This window comes from Bubalus bubalis, chromosome 22 (genome assembly GCF_019923935.1).
Source record: "Bubalus bubalis isolate 160015118507 breed Murrah chromosome 22, NDDB_SH_1, whole genome shotgun sequence".
Taxonomy (NCBI): domain Eukaryota; kingdom Metazoa; phylum Chordata; class Mammalia; order Artiodactyla; family Bovidae; genus Bubalus; species Bubalus bubalis.
In genome coordinates, this window is record NC_059178.1 from 26961753 (window position 1) to 26980803 (window position 19051).

Sequence of the window (19051 nt, forward strand, 5' to 3'; positions counted from 1 at the left end):
CTTTTATCTACTTCTCCAAATTTGAAACTTTAAGTCTGGTTGAAGTTTATCACTATAGCACTAGGTAGGTTTCTATATAGAGCTGCTATGGTTCTGATTATTAAGTACAGTTCTTAGTTTCAGCACAAAAACACATTAAACACTAAACAGCTGCTACACATAAAAACATGTACAATTTTCCTTAAACACTGAGAGTTGTAGCAGCAGTTTTGACTTTCACCATAGGGATGGGCTACTCAATACTGATTCATAAACTTCAGGTTTCTATTTAAGAAGAGCCATTCAGATCTATTTTAAGAGCCTAAGATTGTTTATGACTGCTTTTATGCTATAAAATGCACTAAGTATGCAAATATCAGACTCTGGGCCATCAGAAACATAAATCCCTTCTTAAGAATTCATGGACAAAATGACAGAGTTATAAATCCAAATAAAAGAAATCTACATTAATTCCCATGCTGTTTTAGCAAACCTGAATGAAGTAACAGCAATTATTCTTACCTGGAAGGTTTCCATCAGTTTCATCAGCACTGGGAAAACTAGCAACACTTGTAGAATCTGAAAGGTCCAAAAGTTTGGCACGCAGCTGCTCAATGTCACTCTCTTTGCTGGCCAGCTGCATCTGAAGCTCATTCTTATGTGTACATTCTTCTACCAATTGCTATTTAAAAAATAAAAAAGTACCAAGATAATATAAAGAATTAAGTTCAAATCTCCAACATTAGAAACTAAGAATCAGTGTAGTTATAAAATATGTAACTGAGAATTGCTAATACTAAAAACTGACTATAAACTTCACGAATGGTTACTACCACAGATTGTACTACAACTATAAAAATGCAAGTTCTCTTCCTCAGTAATACACTGCATGCATAAGCTCCTTTTCTCTTTGCTTTAAAAAAAGTATTTTGTTTTTTTCTTCTAAAACACAAAGCATTAAAAACCAAACCCAAACACCTGTTAAAACAATAGAAAATGCTTTTATGGTTCCAAATGAAAGTGTAAAAGATACAGAGGAAAACCCTTGGTGGTTTCTCCAAAAGTAGCACTTCTAATCAAGCAGATGCTAAGGGGTAAAAATTACTCAAGTTATAGTTAACAGAGTATCTTCCTAGTTTGTCAAGATCATGGTTCATATTAGAGTAATCAAACTGGGAAGAATATAAACCTAAATATGCATTTTTTATACTGAACAAACTAAACAAGATAAATAGCTAGGTATATACAGTAATAACAAATGCACACACACAACCTTACCGCTTGCATTTCATTCAGCTCCTTCTGATGTTTCACTACCATTTGGTTGAATTTCTCTCTTTCCTGGTTGAGTTCAAGTTGGAGCTTTCGATTTTCTTTTTCTTTCTTTCTCAAATCCTGCGTATTTGCTTTCTTTCTATCGATTTTAAAGTCCTTTCGATTCATTATTTCTGCCAACTTGTTAACAGCCTATTATGATATTAAAACGTTATTAATAAGGTTCTTCATTGTAGCTATTCAATTTAAGCCTCCAGTAAAAAAAATTTTTTTTTCCTTCAAAATCAGGAAGCAGGACTTTTTGTGTGTGAAAATTAGGAGAACCTAATAAAGTTTGGAATATTGATAACTGGTAGCACAAGTAACTATTACTGACTCATCTCTTTGTTCAAATGTTTAATAAGAACCAGATAGGCTTACAAAAATCCAGTTACTGCTCAACAATTATTCAGCACTTACTATACTGCATGTAAACTAGATATAAGGACAGAAAATACAGTTAACCGCAAAGACAGCCTAGTCTGGCAGAGGAGCTGGAAAGCAAGCATGACAGTGCTGAGTGGAAAATGAGGAAAAAGAAGCAAGCAAGGTGCTACGGAAGTAGTACCTAACAGAGACTCGGAGAGGTCAGGGAAGGCTTCCTGGAATACCTGCATTTGTGTCCACATGTGTTTCTTAAAAGGACCAACAGGAATTGAATGAGCAAAGAAGAAATGGTATTAAGGAGGGGAGCCAAGGATGACACAAGAATTAGACGAAACAGTACACAGGCAGAAAGGCTCAAGATAATTTTTTTCTTTTAGACAAGTAGGAGAGCAGGGGGACGAGGCACCATACTCAGGCCCTCTTGAATGTGAAAGAGGTTGTAAATATAGTTGAGGCTAACCCCTTTTGCCAGAAGGAAAAAATATATTCTAAGTAAGACAGGACTGTTAAAAGCACAGGAAATTAGCTACGTAAACCAAGAAACATAAGCTCTGGTATATCTGTCCTGTAGTAGTTAAAAAAAAAAAAAAATCAGATTTTTCCATCAAGATAGAACAAATCCCTAACCACTATCATTTTCATGTAGATTAGATCCCATCAAGGATAAAGAATCCTTGAGTAATTTTTTTAGTGCAGTAAAAGCTTACTTCACTGAACTCATAAACGGCTATTTGGTTTTTTCCAGTAGTAAATCTAACAAAAAAAAACATAGAAGTATAACGTGAAGAACATGAAAAGATATTATAGTTATCACTCATCAAAGACTATCTCTGCTAAAGCCTTCTCTTTTCTTTCATCTACTGGGTGCATATCCTTCTAGACTTTTCCTAAAACAATAAGTAGATTATATATAAATGTTTCAATTTTAAATGGAATATTGCAGTACACTGTGTGCTGCAACTTGCTCCCTAAATACTGTATTAAATATCACAGTAAATATTATTTCTCTGTGTCATTACATGTAGATCTACTTCATTTATTTTTAATGGCTTCTTTGCATCTCTTTTTATGACTTAGTTTTAGTTTTTCACTTTTAAAAATAATGTAGCAATTTTCTGTATATTTCTTTTGAGAATTTATGGAAGTATTTAAATAGGATAAATTCCTAAATGAGCACATACTGGGTCACAGAATATGCACATTCAAATGCTTTCTTCTGTTAAATTGTTTTTGTATGAATGAACGTTCCCCATGTGCTTATAATACTCAAAGCTGAGTATGATGACTCATTAAAACCTGTCAATTTGATTGTCAAAAAGATATCTCATTATTGTTTCCATTCTTATTTCTTGCTTTACTACTGTGGTTGAACCTTTTCTGTTTTGGTCACGCCTTGAGGCATGTGGGATCTTAGTTCCCTGACGAGGATCAAACACGCGCCTCTTGCAGTGGAAGCACAGAGTCTCAACCACTGGACCACCAGTAAGTCCCTATGTTTGAGCCTTTTAAAAAAATCTTTACTGCTTCTTTTTTCTCAAGTGTCCCTTGGCTTTTTCTATTTTCTATTGAACGTTTTTCCTATTTGCAGATCCTCTTTATATCTATCCATATATGCTATAAATACTGGTCCTAGTTCATTTTCTTTCAACTTACGTTCTTTTGGAGTATGTACAAGAATAAATGTCAATCTTGATCTTCATGGTCTACGTTTACAGAGAGAAGTAAAATCTCCACTGAAGGATTTTCAATGACTATTAAGTGCATTTTTGAAAAATTACTTTAGTTGAAGGATTACTGAGAGAGAACAGATTAGTGGTAAGGAGCTATAAGTACAAAATATTTTACTGTAATTAAAAAAAAAATCAACTGAGGTACACAGTACCTTTTGAATAATTAAAAACTACTGGATGACTTGGTACAATGACAAGATATCAAGTTTTAGTGTAAAAAACTGATCTAGCTACAAATACAAAGCAAAATGATACACCATCCCTTTTAAGTTTCTTACTCCCCATTCTTCTCTTTCTTTTCATTCTGCTCTCTTGACTTCAGTCAAGCATATGCTTTCTCCTCATTAAGTTTTCCTACTGTCAATTATGGGTCCTCCATGCAATCTAAAACATATTTTTTACTAATCAGATAACTAGACAAATTAGCTTTCTTGACTCAACTGAAATCCTATTTCCTGAATAAGACTTCTATATTTAATGAAAAAAGAATATTACATTATTTGTTCCAATGACTTGACAATCTCAGTTTTAAGAAAAAGGAAATGAAGAGCAAATATTAACTTCTGAATATATGATACTCAAATACAAACATATGGGGAAGGCTAAGCGCATGTATACCTGTGTTTTAAGGGTTCGTTCTGTATTGATATTCTTTTCAAAGGCAGCTTTAAGGATATTGATCTCCTCCTCCTTCTTCAATTTATATTCTGTCAACAAATTATATAAAATGTCATATATAATATGTCATTAATTTCTGCCTTGCAAACTAACAATGTCCTTCATTATTCAAGTTAGTATATACTACATAGTAACTTTCAGTACCTTCATTAAATAATTCTTTTTTTCAGTTTATTGAGGTATAACAAATAAAATTTTAAGATTTTAAAATGTACTATGTGAAGAATTGATATATGTATACACTGTGAAAGGATCCCCCCACAATCAATTTAATTAACACTTATATCACCTCATATATTTACCTTTTTATGGGGGGAGTGACGGTCAGAATATTTAAGTTCCCTAAGATAATACTTAGGGGCTTCCCTGGTGGCTTAGACAGTGAAAAATTCACCTGCAATGGAGGAGATCTGGGTTCGATCCCTGGGTCAGGAAGACCCCCTGGAGAAGGTCATAGCTACCCACTCCAGTATTCTTGCCTGGAGAATTTCATGAACAGAAGAGACTGGTGGGCTACAGTCCATGGGGTCGCAAAGAGTCAGACACAACTGAGTGACTAACACTATTCAAGATAATACTTAAGGCTACACAAGTTATTTAACATATGAAAACAAATTCTTCAAAACCCTAACACACAACAAAGATTTACCTCTGAACTTGATTTTAATGTTACAATTTTTTAAAAAAATCTTACATACCTTCCTCTGCCTTCCTCATTTTATCAGTTAGCTCTTCGTTTTCTTTTCTTAATAATTCAATATCTTTGGTTAGCATGCTATTCGTTTCTTCAAGCTAAACAAAGCACAGAAAGGTCGAAGTTGTATAGTCTCTTTGGTACTCTCATATTTAAAGCAATAATCTTTAAACAAATACTTGCATTTTCCATAGACAAGGACAGGTCAGACATTGCTTAACAATAAAAATGTTTGGTTTCCAGTTTGAAATATGTGGAAGTAATTAAAAATATTTTAAAGTAACTGTTAACTTCCAAAAATTATTTCAGTGTGCATGTATACATACATAGTCATACAAATGAAAGGAATACAAAATGTAATAAAATAAGAACAAGACTAAAAACTAGGAAATGTACATTTAGTTCTCTGTCTCTGTGACCCTCAGCAAGTCACAATCTTTCTGGGCCTCAGTTTCTTCATCTGAATAATGGTGACAAAAAGGACAATTTAAAATGTTTAGCTATTAGCATAAATGATACCACTGTGGGCCCATATATTTCCTCCCTATTTATTCCTTCCCTGACCCTACCCAGACTGTACTATGTGATAAAATCACTTCTTTGTCATCAAGGGCTTTTTAGGTAGTATATATTATTTAATAATCAGAAGTGGCCTCTATGCTCTGTAGTCCCCAAACAATGATGAAGACCTTTGCTGACATATTCCTGATTCCCACAAGACTAGTTACCCATTCTTAGGAACTAGGAACGCACTTCCTATTTTTAAGCACATACCTCCCATACCCTAGGTTAACTAGGTCCCAGTGGTCCTCTGGTGGTGTGTAGTGCAGCTGGGAATGCTTCTAGATCATTTTCTGCCCAAACCCACTCTGTGATTACTGGACCCATAGTAACCTGTCCAAAGACTGTACAGAGCTGTCTGCCTTGGCATTTTAGTCTGAAGATACCTTCTCAGTTCAGTGGGCACTTTTCATTCTCTCTGCCCTCCAACAATTACTTTCAGTAATTTACTTGTTCCCCATTCTATTTATATGACTGCATCTAATCTTCATAAGAATCCTATGACATAGGTATTATTTTTATTTTATAGTGAAGAATCTGAGGCTTGAAGAAGTCAAAGCAAACTGCCAAGATGACGTAACTTCTTAGGGGCAAAGCTGGGGTTTGAATCCAGATCTACTTACACCAGAGCACTTGATAGTGGCTTTACCACCAAGAAGAAAACTCTAATTCCCCTTTCTAGCCCCATAATCTATTGACCATACTATATATTTTAGGAATAGACAACTGTTTGTAGTAACAGTTTCTCTATAATGGATTTGTACATATACACAAGGAATTTTTGTGGATATCCACATCCCAAAATAGCATCTCTGAATTTTATAGAATTTTGGCCATGAAATCAGTTGCAATTTATTAAGATAATAAAGCAAATGAATTTAAGATGAAGTATTTCTTCACATAAAATATATTAAGATCTATAACCAGAAAGGGGGAAAAAACCCAATACACTGAATAAGAATTTCAATTATTAACAATTGTTTTAGATTATATAAACTATTTTATATATGCATACAAGTAGACCCTTGTGTGTAAGGAAATACTCATGCACATACACTTACCCAAACACTTTAAAATGTGGCCTGTTTACATTTTTCAATTAATTTTAATCACATAACTTAGCTAACTATCACTTACCCGACTAAGAGTGTGATCTTTATCTGTAATCTCTTGCCTATTTCTTGAGGCAGCTTTCTTGCTTTCTTGGGTCAGTTCAAAATACTGCTCTTCCAGAAGCCCTCGAGCCAACTGCTCAGATTCAGCCTTTGTTTCCGCTAGATCCAACTGAGTAGCAAGAGTTTCTCTGGTAGATTTAAGAGAAAGATGAGTATAAACAAATCCAATTCATTCTTCCAACTTAACTATATGGTTAAAAACACAATTCTATTTAATTGATAAAAGAATTAACTATTCTATTGCTTAAAACAAACCCTGAACCCATTACAAACTTTCTAGAAAAGTAACCTCTCACACTTGCAGTCTATTCCTGAAAAGGAATTTGCTGGGATCTGGAAGGAAAGGCAGCATGGCACAGTGGGAAAGTCACTGGCTTGTAAATCAAGAGGCCAGACCTAGACCCTGATCCTCTTCTATCCCCATTCTATCCCATTGGGTAGGGACACTAGGCAAGTTCCTTACACTTATAAGAACTCAACTTAATCAAATACATTAAATGAGAGAATTAAGCTACATTATTTTTGAGGTCCCTTCCAGCTCTGAAATTTAATGAGATTATGAAGATTTATAAATAGATTGGCAAACCACTATAAACTATTCTAGGAATGCTGCTTGGGAATTACCCTTTAAAGCCTTTCAGAATTGACATTCGGACCACGACCAGATCACTGCAGTTTGCCTGCTCTTCCTAGGAAGAGAAACTGTCTTCAATAAGTTATCTTGGTCATAACTGTAACCTGTACATACAGTAGGTGCTCAATAAATGTTTATTAAATAAATGAATGACTTCTACCTACTTTCTATTAAGGGAGTAATACAAATAAAATTTTCTGTCTCAAGCCTAAAGAGGAAGACATATAGTAACTAAAAAAACCAGTAATAATATCCATTCTTTTGTCCAACAAATATTTAAAGTTCCTATGTGCCAAACACTGTTCTGGGATTTAAGGCATACAGCAGTAACAAACTCCTTGCCCTCAGAAAGTATATATTAGCAAGGTGAGACAATTTAAAGAAATGAACAATATATAGTACACCACAGAGAACAATAAAAGGAAAGGTAAAGAGGCTGTAAGTTGTGGTCACTATTTTACTGAGGGCGATCAAGAATGTCTCTCTGCTAAGCTGATATTTGAGAAAATAAAAGGAGGAAGTAAGACAGGAGCCACGCAGGTATCTGGGAATGCTTTTAGGCAAAGGAAACATCTAATAAGAAATGTTCTGAAGGAAGCTAATGTGAGGGGTGTCGGGGGTGGTTGTGAGATGTGATAAGTGAATTGGGGAGAAAGAACAAGTGTTAGAAGGCTTTCTAAAACAACAGAGGGACTCTGGCTTTTACCCTGAGTGCTCCATTTTAAAGAGATCATTCAGGCTGCTAGTTAAAATCAGATTTAGTAGGGGGACAATGGCAGAAGCGGCAATACAATGGCAGAAGCAGTGAGGAGACACCTGAAATAATCAAGACTGGAGACAATGGCAATTTGGATCAAGTTGGTAAATGATGAAAAGTGGTGAGAAATGATCAGATTCTGGACAGGCTTTTTAGTTACAGCTAGGCTATATTGATGGATTGCATGCAGAACGTAAGAAAAAAAGAAGAGTCTAAGATGACGCCAACTTTTGGATTTAAGCAACCAGGACTAACAAAACAGCTAATATTGACAGGAGGAAGACAGCAAGGAGCAGGTGGGGGAGTAAGGCATTTTTCTGGACATGTTATATATGATATGTTTGTTAAATACTCTAGTGGAGATGTCAGACAGCTGGATTTACAAGTCTAAAATTCAGGGGAGAATATACTTGTACACTGATGTTATTTAAAGCCATTAGGCTGGATGAGAACAAGCAGGGAGTGATCCCTTGGGCCCTCCATAGTTTAAAGGTCTCAGAGATGGGAAACGACAAAGGAGCAAAGACGGGTGAGGAAGAGGAGACAGTTCAATAGGCGGAAAAGAGTTCGGTGTCACAGAAACCAAATGAAGCAAATTCAGAGAGTAATCGATGATGCCAACTGCTGCTATTAAATAATAGTTAAGAAGTGACTGACTACAGTTCTTAACTATTAGGAAGCCCCAGGTGACCTTGAAAAAGGTTATTTTGGTAGAGTAATGAGTGCAAAGTTTTGAATGAGCTCAAGAAAGAGTTAAGAGAAGAGAACCTGAAGGTAAATGGTATGTCACTTTTCAAGGAAGCTTGCTACAAAAGGAAGCAAAATATAGGTTGTTATCTGTAAGTAGATACACAGTTTAAAGAAAAGGAGGTTATTTTTTAAGAAAATGTTTACCTCTATGCTTATGTAACAATGGAAATGACTACAGAAAGGAAAAAAATGATGTAGGGCAGGAGTGTAACTGATTCACTTTGCGGTACACCTGAAACTAACACAACACTGTAAATCAACAACACTCCAAGAAAAATTTAAAAAAAAAAAAGAAATGAAGGAAAGATGAGAGAATTATCAGAGTTATAGGCAGAAAGGGATGGGATCGAAGGGCTGCCTTTTAGGTCAACTCATGTTAATTTTGTCTATTTTCATGAATCAGAAGGAAGGTGGGGTTTACATGTACAGCTGTAGACAGGTCAGTGGCTGTGTTAGTGGAAGAGAGTAGATGTCCTATGACTTTCAGGAAACAAGACTATTTGCTGAGAATGAGAACAAGAAGAAGTTGTTGATTTGAGGAGGGAGGAAAAGGTAAGACATACAACAATACAACAATGTGAGAAAACTAGCTTCAATGTCTGTTCTTACACTATCCAGCTATAAGCAGTTATTAAACTTAATAGCTTTATAAGACTGCCTCCTTGTAAAGCCCTAAGCACACATGCAATAGAAATTAATCTGCCTTATAATACTAAGAGGAAGACCCTAAATATCTTTACCTAACATAAGAATTATAATTTGCAAATACTACATGAACTATTTATATACAAACAGATGTTTGAAGATTGAGAGACCTTTGAAAACAATTTACTGTCACAATTTAGTGAATCTCTATACAACTGCTATAGTGTTAAAGTACCAAATTATTTCTTCACCATAAAGGCAAATTTTAGTCAAAATTTAGTTTGATTTGTTCTGAATTGGGCCAGTAAGATTTGCTATTCCACTGCCATAAGAATAAAGACACATCTACTCTCTGTGTTTACACTTAAAAGTTAAGAAATCTTTGCTGTAGGACTGATTATTGTTCTAAAGTAAAATAGACATACTTTTCACTTTGTAGTTCCTGTATTTTCTTTAAGTTTTCTCTGTTTTTTTCTTCAATTTCTTCCTTAAGTTCCTTTACCTGGGTTTTATAAAGTGTCTGCAAAACAAGTGATAAGAATAAATAAGTGTACTGATGAGGTTAAAAAACAATTTGGTAGTTCTTTATAAAGTTAAACAATTAACATATGATCTAACAACTCCACTCTGAAGTATTTACCAAAGACAAGTAAAAATATATATCTATACAAAGTCTTACACATGAATTTTCATTGCAGTTTTATTTCATAGTAATAGATGCGGAGGTTATAGAGTAAACTTCCAATTGTGAAGTCAATTTCTGGTTTTTTTTTTTAACAACACTTTTTAGTTTAAAAGATAAGGAAAAAATAGTGAGGACCAGCAAACAGCTGTGGAGTATGACTTTTACACTGTATACTTAATTATCCCTCTGAGAAACAGTACTCCTCTAGGGGAAAAATGCATTTCTACAAGAATGCAACTGAAAGAAAAATGATGGCTAGCTCTGGTTTGTTTACAATTTCTAAAATGAAAGTCCATTCTGCCTTTAGTAATCAGATTCTCATTTCTCCGACTTCAATTACTGAAATTTATATGTGGAATCAATGAAGAAATAAAAATAACCTGATCTGAAAGCCAAAACTAAAGAAAATCTTAAATTCAGCTCATAATAACTTATCAAATTTAGCAACATCTAACCCAGTCCTCACAAGCAACAGAATAAACCAAAACTAAAGCCAGTTAATAGTTTGTATTGTTTTATAAAGGCAAAAATCAAGAATCCATAAGAACCGCCGCAAATGACTTGGACATCCATCCCCAAATATGGAGGCACTGAAAGATTATCCTGTGGAAGCCTACGGACAGGAAGGTGTGCTTGATATTATAGACCACTGTGTCGAAGTCACCCCACACACTGAAAAAATGAAGGCTAATTTACATTCAGGGAAAAGGTTTTCAACAATCTTGAATTTTTTTTTTTAATTTAAAAACATTCCAGGGATTGTATAATAAGCCAAGAAGAAACAGACAAAAAATGGAAAAGTCACCACGTTTATTAGCATGAAGCTCGTAACTGCATGAAATTCCATAGAGCTCTAACAATACCCAGATTTTTTACTGAGGAAATCATTACTTCCAATATTGTTCATACTTGGTTTCTCGGGCATATTCAGCAGTGCAACTCAAACTGTGTGTATTTAATTACACTGCTTAAAGGCCATAGTAAAGGTGGCTTGCCAGTGAAACAGAAACAGAGCAGCTAAACGTCAAACTGAAATGTTAGGGTACAAGCTTGGCAACCAAAAATTCAGAGTTTTCAATAAAGCCTCAAAGAAATAGCTATAAATGCTTATCGACAGTAGTAATGAAAATAACCTGGCCTGTAGTAACAAAATAAAATGATTTTTATGGAGAAAAAGCTAACAGATTCATAAAGTGCACACAGAGCCAAAACAGGAAAAAGTTCTTGAACATTAGTTATACCCACAACTATATGCAGCGAGACTACATACACATATACGAAGGCCACTGTGATGTGCACACGTGAACCACACATGGTAATACTGGCACTCTAACACACCAGAGCTTGGTACCAGGCAGACAGAACTCTCAACAGACTCTTCTAAGTAGCTCCAGTTTGAAAGCAATTCTGGAAATATTTGCACAAAAACAGTCATTTCTTTATAACTTAGACTACCAACACAGATTCAGAAATGACATGCAGAGAGGGGGATATACAACGGGAGAAAACTACTTCATAGTCATTTGAAAAAGAATCACAGTTCACATTAAACATCTAAACCCCTTGTTAAGTCAGCTTTGGAAACAGTCTACATGTTAAAAGTGATTCTCACCGAGAAATACTGCTCCGCTTCCAGCTGATCCTGCAGCTCCCGCATCTGCCCTTCATTCCCTCTGTACTGTCTTCAGACGAAAGAGAAAGCAGTAAACAAATGCTCCTACTTTTACTAGACTTTATATTATTCTTTGCTTCTTAAAGTTGCTAAAACAAAAAGGTTTACTAAAATAACCTCTGTTTAAAAAAAATCATACTTTGTTATTCAGTATTACTTAACTAGTTATATTCGGTTAGGACACACTGGTGCCATTTTGCTCCTTGTAAAATGATACTATGAAAAGTAGAGGGAACTATTTTCTACTGAAGTTCACTTTCAGGAGAATATTAACTGTGGATGAATCTAAATGCAAAAGTAAAATGATATTATTTTGGTAAATTTTTGTAGAGAACAGCTTTCTTAGGGTACATTTAAAATGTCTTATGCAGTAAGTAGACTATTAAAAACATGAACATATTAAATAAATGATAGGAAAAATTTAGTACTATATTTTATGGTTAATTAAGCACACGGGTGGGGTGGAAATAAATACTCAGATATGGAATAAGAAGGGAGGCAATAACAACAGCTGACAACATAGATAAAGAGAGACGTACATATACAGAATACATATATGTAAATATATATACCGCTCACAGAGAGGAAAGGACTCAAAAAGTCAAGATACACAATGCAACCCAACACACAGCTATTCAACAATGAACAATTCTGTCTGCAGCGGCTGGGTTTTCATATTATATGGTAAAAGCTTTTTACTTTCAGCATATGGTTGATAGAAATTATTAGTTGAATGTTGGGTGCAAGTTACTGTGGGAGAAGAAAATTATAAAACACCTTATTTGGTGAAAACAGTGGCTCTAAAGGGGAAAAGAATTTCACCAACATAAAGTCAACAAAATTGAGAGACAATTCTACACACGAGTTACTGTGTCGTACATGAAGCTGGCAAGTCAATGTAACATAAATTTGGAGGAAATAAAATCCCATGACTTGGCTTAAGGCATCCCCATCTTTGACATTAAATCTCTGAAGCATGTCCTTACACAAATTCTGAAAGTCACAGTGACACCTTGCTGTGTCTCTATTTCAAGGAAGCAGACACATCACATCTCAAGAATAGAGAAAAAGGACACTGCATTCTGAGATGAATCAAAGAAACAAACACACACAGGGTCATCATGTCTAATTCTAGTCTCTAAAGTAAAGAAAACTTGAATATTTTCTGTAAGGTACTAAATCCTTAATAAAAAGGTTATTCCTGATGTTTGTAATTCTAGTGTGATGACATAATTTTTGTGGATATGGAAATCATATAAAAAAACTGTTTTTCTACCATAAACAGACTTATTGTAAAGTCAATAGTCCTGACAATGTCTTTTTTACCCCCTTTAATAACTGCATTTTTTTTTAAGTCTGCCCTTCCAAAGCCTGAACTCCCTTGCAAACCTTTGCAAATAAATATTTTTATTTTTCCTGAACGTTTTTTCCTAAATCTTCATTTCACAAATTCTAAGTACATAATCTATACACATATAAAATATCAAACACATAAGCAAATGCTGAACACACACAAAAAAGAAATCAAGAATGTTATTTCCGAGACTTACTTTGTAAGCTGAGCTAATTCAAATTCTAATAATCTCTTTGCTTCCAATAAAGTATTTATTTCCTGTTTCATCTGCTTTTCTAAACCTTTTAAATTGTCTGCCTCAAATGCTTGAGTCTTCAATTCATTTTGTAACAAAAGTCGCTTGTTTGATTCCTGCTCCAGCTGCAGCGTTAGATTCTTAACCTATGAATGAGAAAAATAATTGGGATCGTAAATCTGCTTAATAATTTATTAGACATTATTTGAACGAATACTAATCAAACCTCAAGTATACTATTAACCTCAAGTACACTATTTCCTTATACAAACAGAAAATATCTGTATTCTAAAGAGTCTCCACTGTTTTATGCATTTATTACTGCAGAATTTAGTGTTAAATCAAATTAATTCCCAAATTTCAGATATGAAATCTTGGAGGGGAAAAAAAAAATCTGGTTTCTTTATATGGTACCTGTATGGAAATTCTGGAGGAGAAGGTGAGTATAAAAGTTACTTTTGGAGGGACATTCCTAAATGGTACTTATTAGTTCATTCAGAAATGTTTGTGCTCTCATCTACAGCCCTGCAAAGTTTACCCCCAAAATTGAACATATATTGAATTCAATTCAATAAATATTTATCAAGTACTTGTTGGGCCTAAGGACTAAAATGCTCCAAATTCTTACAGTGGTTACAATTTCCTTCATGAGATCATGAAGGTTGGATTTTCTGAATCCAACCGTACTCCTCAGACCTTCCAGTGTGATACACTCTCCATCACTGCACAGTGCTTGCACAGGTTATTCTGTCTTCCCATTTATTCCTTCTTCAGCTCTTAAATGTCAAACCCTTAGTGACGTCTCCATTAACCTCCTGAACATGATTAGCCCTGATACTCCTAACTTGGTATGTCCTTTTTAAGTATGTTATGCTTGTCATGACAATGTCAATATCTGTCTTTCCCCTTGGATTGCAAGTTCCACGGAGGTCAAGCCCAGAACTATCTTATTCCGTACCTTATAGCTGTGAACACAGACATATGTAGGTAATTTTATTCAAATCTCCACCATGTTTAAATTATACTGACTTTTTCGTCATAACAATGATTTTTTCCTTTATAAGATGAATGAAAGTCAGAATTGTTTTTCTTACTTCATCCTCCATCCTGTCTTTATTTTCAATCAAATGCTCCAGCTTCTGCTGAGATTGCTTCAGATCAACATCTAGCATAGAGCACTGCTTCTCAATCTGAACAACCCTATTTTCAGCCTTCTCTCGAGCTTCTCTCTCCTCCTTCAGCTTTTTTTCCATCTCTGTGAAAGAAAAAGTTACAAATATACATTTAACGAAAAAGACTACTTTAATACTTTCACTTTCATGGGCTGCATAAGACACCTAGGTGTCAAAAACCCCTACTGTTAACATCCTGGGATCTTTTAGAGCTATTCATTACTGAAGTTCTAACATTATGAATTACTTGTATAGTGGGATATTTAAAGGAAGAGAGTCATAAAAATGTAACAAATACTTCCAAATCCAACACTTGCCCAAAGATATGAGAGACTATTTACTGCCATTTTCAGACCAGAAGGTGAAAGTACAGCTGGAAAACAAGTAGAGTGTATAAGGAGAAAAATGGAGGTAGTTCAGACAAAAGTAACAAAAAAAAAGAATAAATAAGGTTGTGGTTATTAATGTATACCTAGCACTGTTTCATAAAAGTTTCAAGAGGCTTAAGGCTGTGATATAAACAATTTTTACAATGCATATAAAAGATTCCATGATAGTGTAATACTTAATTACTATCAGAAGATACCAGTCTATAGTGAGGTTCCTTTCTTGATTAACATCAAAGAACGAAGGTTCTAGAGGTTAATTTACTAGGGTCCTGAAACTCTTGAGTTGCACCATCAGGATTCAAATTTAATATGTCTGCTATCTCACTTTCAGGCTGTATTGTCTAGGTGACAAAATAGAAACCACCAGAATAGGGTTTTTTGAATAACTCCCAGATTTCCAGCTTGGATGTTGAATGTCACTATCATCCATAGCCATGATATTTCCCATTTATTAAAAGCTTTCTGTGTACAGGCACTTTAGTGCATTTTCCCCATCTAATTTTTTGAAAGAGTCATAAGAGAAACTAAAAGGCAAAGTAGATTTGTCTGATTACAAGCCTGGGCTCATAAAAACAAGATAATCATTAACCAATACAGTAAGAATAGCGGGAAGAGCAGGTTTGACAGATAAAATCACAAGTTTATCTCTTGAATAAACTGAATTTAAGGTGCCAGGTGACACTTCAGCTTACAATAGGTTAAGAAGTGAGTAGAAGGTGAAGAAAAGGAAGACATCTTTTTAGAAATCTGGCTATAAAGGGGCAGAATAAAATAGTGGCAATTAGGAAGGACCACAGGTTGCTGCAATGGTTTGTCCTTTTTTTTTTTAAACAGATGAGAAAGATTTGTACATGTTAACAACAGGAAGGGATTCAGTGGAGGAAAAAGGTTGAGAATAAAGGAAAGAAAAAGTAATTAAGGTGAGATAAGAGACTGGATCTGAGTATAGGTAGAGCATATTAGCAAGGACAGGAAAAGGATCACGCTCTGCTAAGATGAGACAGATAATAATGAAGATGGTAAAGGAGCAGGACAGCTTGACCAAATCAGAGAATTAGATTCTGAGGAGTTCAAGCCTGTGACTTCACAGTCTCTTTTTGAAATAGGAGAATGTTCACCTAAAAGCAAAGTGATAAAGACATGGCATAGGAAGCTAGAGAAGAAAAATTTAGGGGAAGGAGTTCATGAGTGACATATATAAAAACAACAGCTCACTTGAGGCTGAGGACAATGCACTGAGAAAACACCCATCTAAAGAACTAGCTAAAGCAATGAAAAGCAGCTGGCTGGTCTGATTGAGGGTTGCATTTAGAGGCATAATTCAGTGGAAATACAAAGAAATAACAGAGTTGAAGGTACAAAGCAAGAAAGGTGAATCAACAGACAATGAGTTTCAGAATGCATCTCAAAGAAAACAAAGGAAGGGGCTGAAAAACTGTGAGAAATGAGAATACACTGACTTTTACAGGGAGAGGAGGGTAGTTAGGGAACAGAGCATGGTGGAGTAAGGGAACCAGCAGATGAAACTTATTTTAAGAAAAGGAAGGTTCAAAAATGAAAAAAAGGAAGGCTCCCCTTTCCCAGATCATCACTTATAATGTCTAAGAGTTTAAACTAATACACAATGAAATTTGATCAAAATCAAAAATTTTTGTTGTAATTATTTAAAAACTAAGCACACAGAAAATATTAAAATTGACACTTACCACACATTGCAACAGACTTTGCCTCTTCAATAGATTGATGTTTGTCAGTTAAACGAGCTTTGGTTACTTTATGTTCATTTACCTCTTGTTCTAACCGTTGCTGTAATGATTTAAGCTTGTAGTTTAAATCTATTTCTAAGTTATTCTTTTCCTGTAAAATGAGAATGAGAGTCAAGTACTACGCTGTGCAAAAAGCAAATCGTTAAACCTTACATTAATTTTATCTCTTAAGAGATAATATATGAATCACATTGGCTTGAAATATTACACTACATGTACTTAAATACTTTTACTCAGAACATAATTTTATGTTTATACTTCTTGTGCACTTCACACTATCTATAATATCTTACTTTGAAAATCACAATAAGCACATATAACTAAAAACAAAATATCACCTGTATCCTCCACCCTCCCTTCCCACGCGAATCATTAGCCATGGCTGATGGCAAGGCAGATTTCTATTATATTCAGGAGGGTTCACTGAGAATATCAGAAAAGAACAGGACAATTCTTCAGGTCATTTAAAATTTTTTGCTACCATTTAAAAAACTAATCTCTATTTACATTTGCATTTACACCTAGGTTTATCTTGCTCTAACAACTAAATCAACATGTATTCCATTCCTATTTGGGTGCTTCTACTCTTCTCTTTCATCCTTTTTCCAAATTAATTCCAAACTTAGACATCAAAAAACTATTCTGAATGTCACAAAACATGTCCAAAGGACAAGGTAAGTGGTAGATTTTCTGATCGTTTACCTGAGGATCTAGTAAACCTACAACATTTCAGGGAGGTATGCTAAATCTGCATATTACCTATTTAATCCTTTTCTTAGCAAGGTAGGGACAGAGGATAAAATTCACAGGTAAAGGCCAATACTTTATGTACACTCTTTACTCTATTGCTAACTCTTACCAACAAAATGGAAAGAGCACACACAGTACTATATACTAATCCTTTGTTCTCCTTCTTCATAATCGGTAACGTTCAATATTTTCATCTTTCCCATGTACAAAAAATGGGGGAAAATTCTATATGGAGAGGTATCTCCAAAACAACGCAATTTGTGATGATCAGATATCTAATACCCTTCAAGGATAAAAACAAATAAGTAACACTCTAAAAAGCTCAAAATAAGACCCACACACATCACACACCAACCAAACATAAAAATTTTCAGAAATGTAAACATATAAAGATTAGGAACGAATGGTCTCTTAGAAAATCACCTTATAATATCTGGTAATCAGTAACACTATCTCATAATTGGTATACATTAAATCATTTACCTTTTCTGAATGATTAAGCATGTCTTGAGCCTCTTTTCTTTCTCCTTCCACTCTTTCAAGATTATGTTTGAGATGCTTCACCTCCTCTTGTAAAGATGTAATTCGAGCTGTCAAGTGAGAAAAAAGTTCAAATCATAGTCACTGAGAGAGAAAGCCTTTTTTCCCCCAGCATGATCATTAAGATTAAAAAAATGCTTTAAATCTCCAAGTAGTAAATTTATTTATTACTTGCAGTTTGGAATAGCTACAACAGTACTGAAAAAGAACAATGAAACTGAAGAACTCAAACTTGCAATTTCAAAACTTACTATAAAGTTACAGCGACCCAAACAGTATGTTACTGGCTGGTTCTTTACCACTAGTGCCACTTGGGAAGCCCTCAAGTTAGTCAAAGACCTAAATATAAATGCTAAAACTATACAACTTACAGAAAACACAGGAGTAAATCTTCATGATCCTGAATTTGGCAATGTATTATGAGATATGACACCAAAAGTGTAAGCAACATATTTTAAACTGGACTTCATAAAAATTAACTTTTGTACATCAAAGGACATTATTAAGAAAAATGAAATGACAAACTATAAAAGAGGTGTAAATATTAGCAAATCATATACCTGATAAGGTCTTACCTGGACTCTTTAAAAGTCAACAACAAAAAGACAAAAAAATAAATGCACAAAGGACATGCACAGACATCTTTCCAAAAAGAATATACAAATAGCCAATGAGCACATGAAAAGATTGCTCAACTAATTACTCACTAGGAAAATTAAAGTTAAAACCACAATGAGACAATGCTGGAGGAAACTTAAAATGATGAACAATGCTGGTGGAAATATAAAATGAGATGTGGCTGTTATGGAAAATAGTCTGGAAGTGCCTCAAAATCAAACCTAGCATTACCACGTGACCCAGCAGTTCTACCCCTAGGTATCCAAAAGATTTGAAAGCAAGTATTTCAATAAATACTTGTACCTGAATTTCACAACAGTGCTACTCATAACAGTCAACAGGTGAAACAAGTCAAAACTCAAATGTCCATCAACAGATGAAGAGCTAAATGAAATATGGAATATATATATACATACTACAGGATATTACCCAGCCATAAATGAATGAAGTACTGATACAAGGTACAACATCAACCAATCTTAAAAATTTGCTAAATGAAAGAAGCCTGAACTAAAGGTAACAAATTATATGAGGTCATTTATATGAAATATCCACACCAGGTAAAT

The 19051-nt window shown here is 34.5% G+C and overlaps 1 protein-coding gene across 2 annotated transcripts in view; it reads right to left on the bottom strand.

Moving 5' to 3' along the window:
• Positions 1-19051, bottom strand: part of ROCK1 (Rho associated coiled-coil containing protein kinase 1) — a 124406-nt gene that overhangs the window by 10027 nt on the left and 95328 nt on the right. For both annotated transcript variants that reach the window (XM_006079201.4, XM_006079200.4), the window contains exons 17-27: positions 17811-17917; positions 16518-16668; positions 14345-14505; positions 13212-13396; positions 11602-11671; positions 9730-9824; positions 6481-6646; positions 4787-4880; positions 4029-4117; positions 1258-1446; positions 502-661 (exon numbers count right to left, since the gene is read on the bottom strand). In XM_006079201.4, the coding sequence (XP_006079263.2) occupies positions 502-661; positions 1258-1446; positions 4029-4117; positions 4787-4880; positions 6481-6646; positions 9730-9824; positions 11602-11671; positions 13212-13396; positions 14345-14505; positions 16518-16668; positions 17811-17917 (1467 nt within the window). The remainder of the gene's footprint in view (positions 1-501; positions 662-1257; positions 1447-4028; positions 4118-4786; positions 4881-6480; positions 6647-9729; positions 9825-11601; positions 11672-13211; positions 13397-14344; positions 14506-16517; positions 16669-17810; positions 17918-19051) is intronic.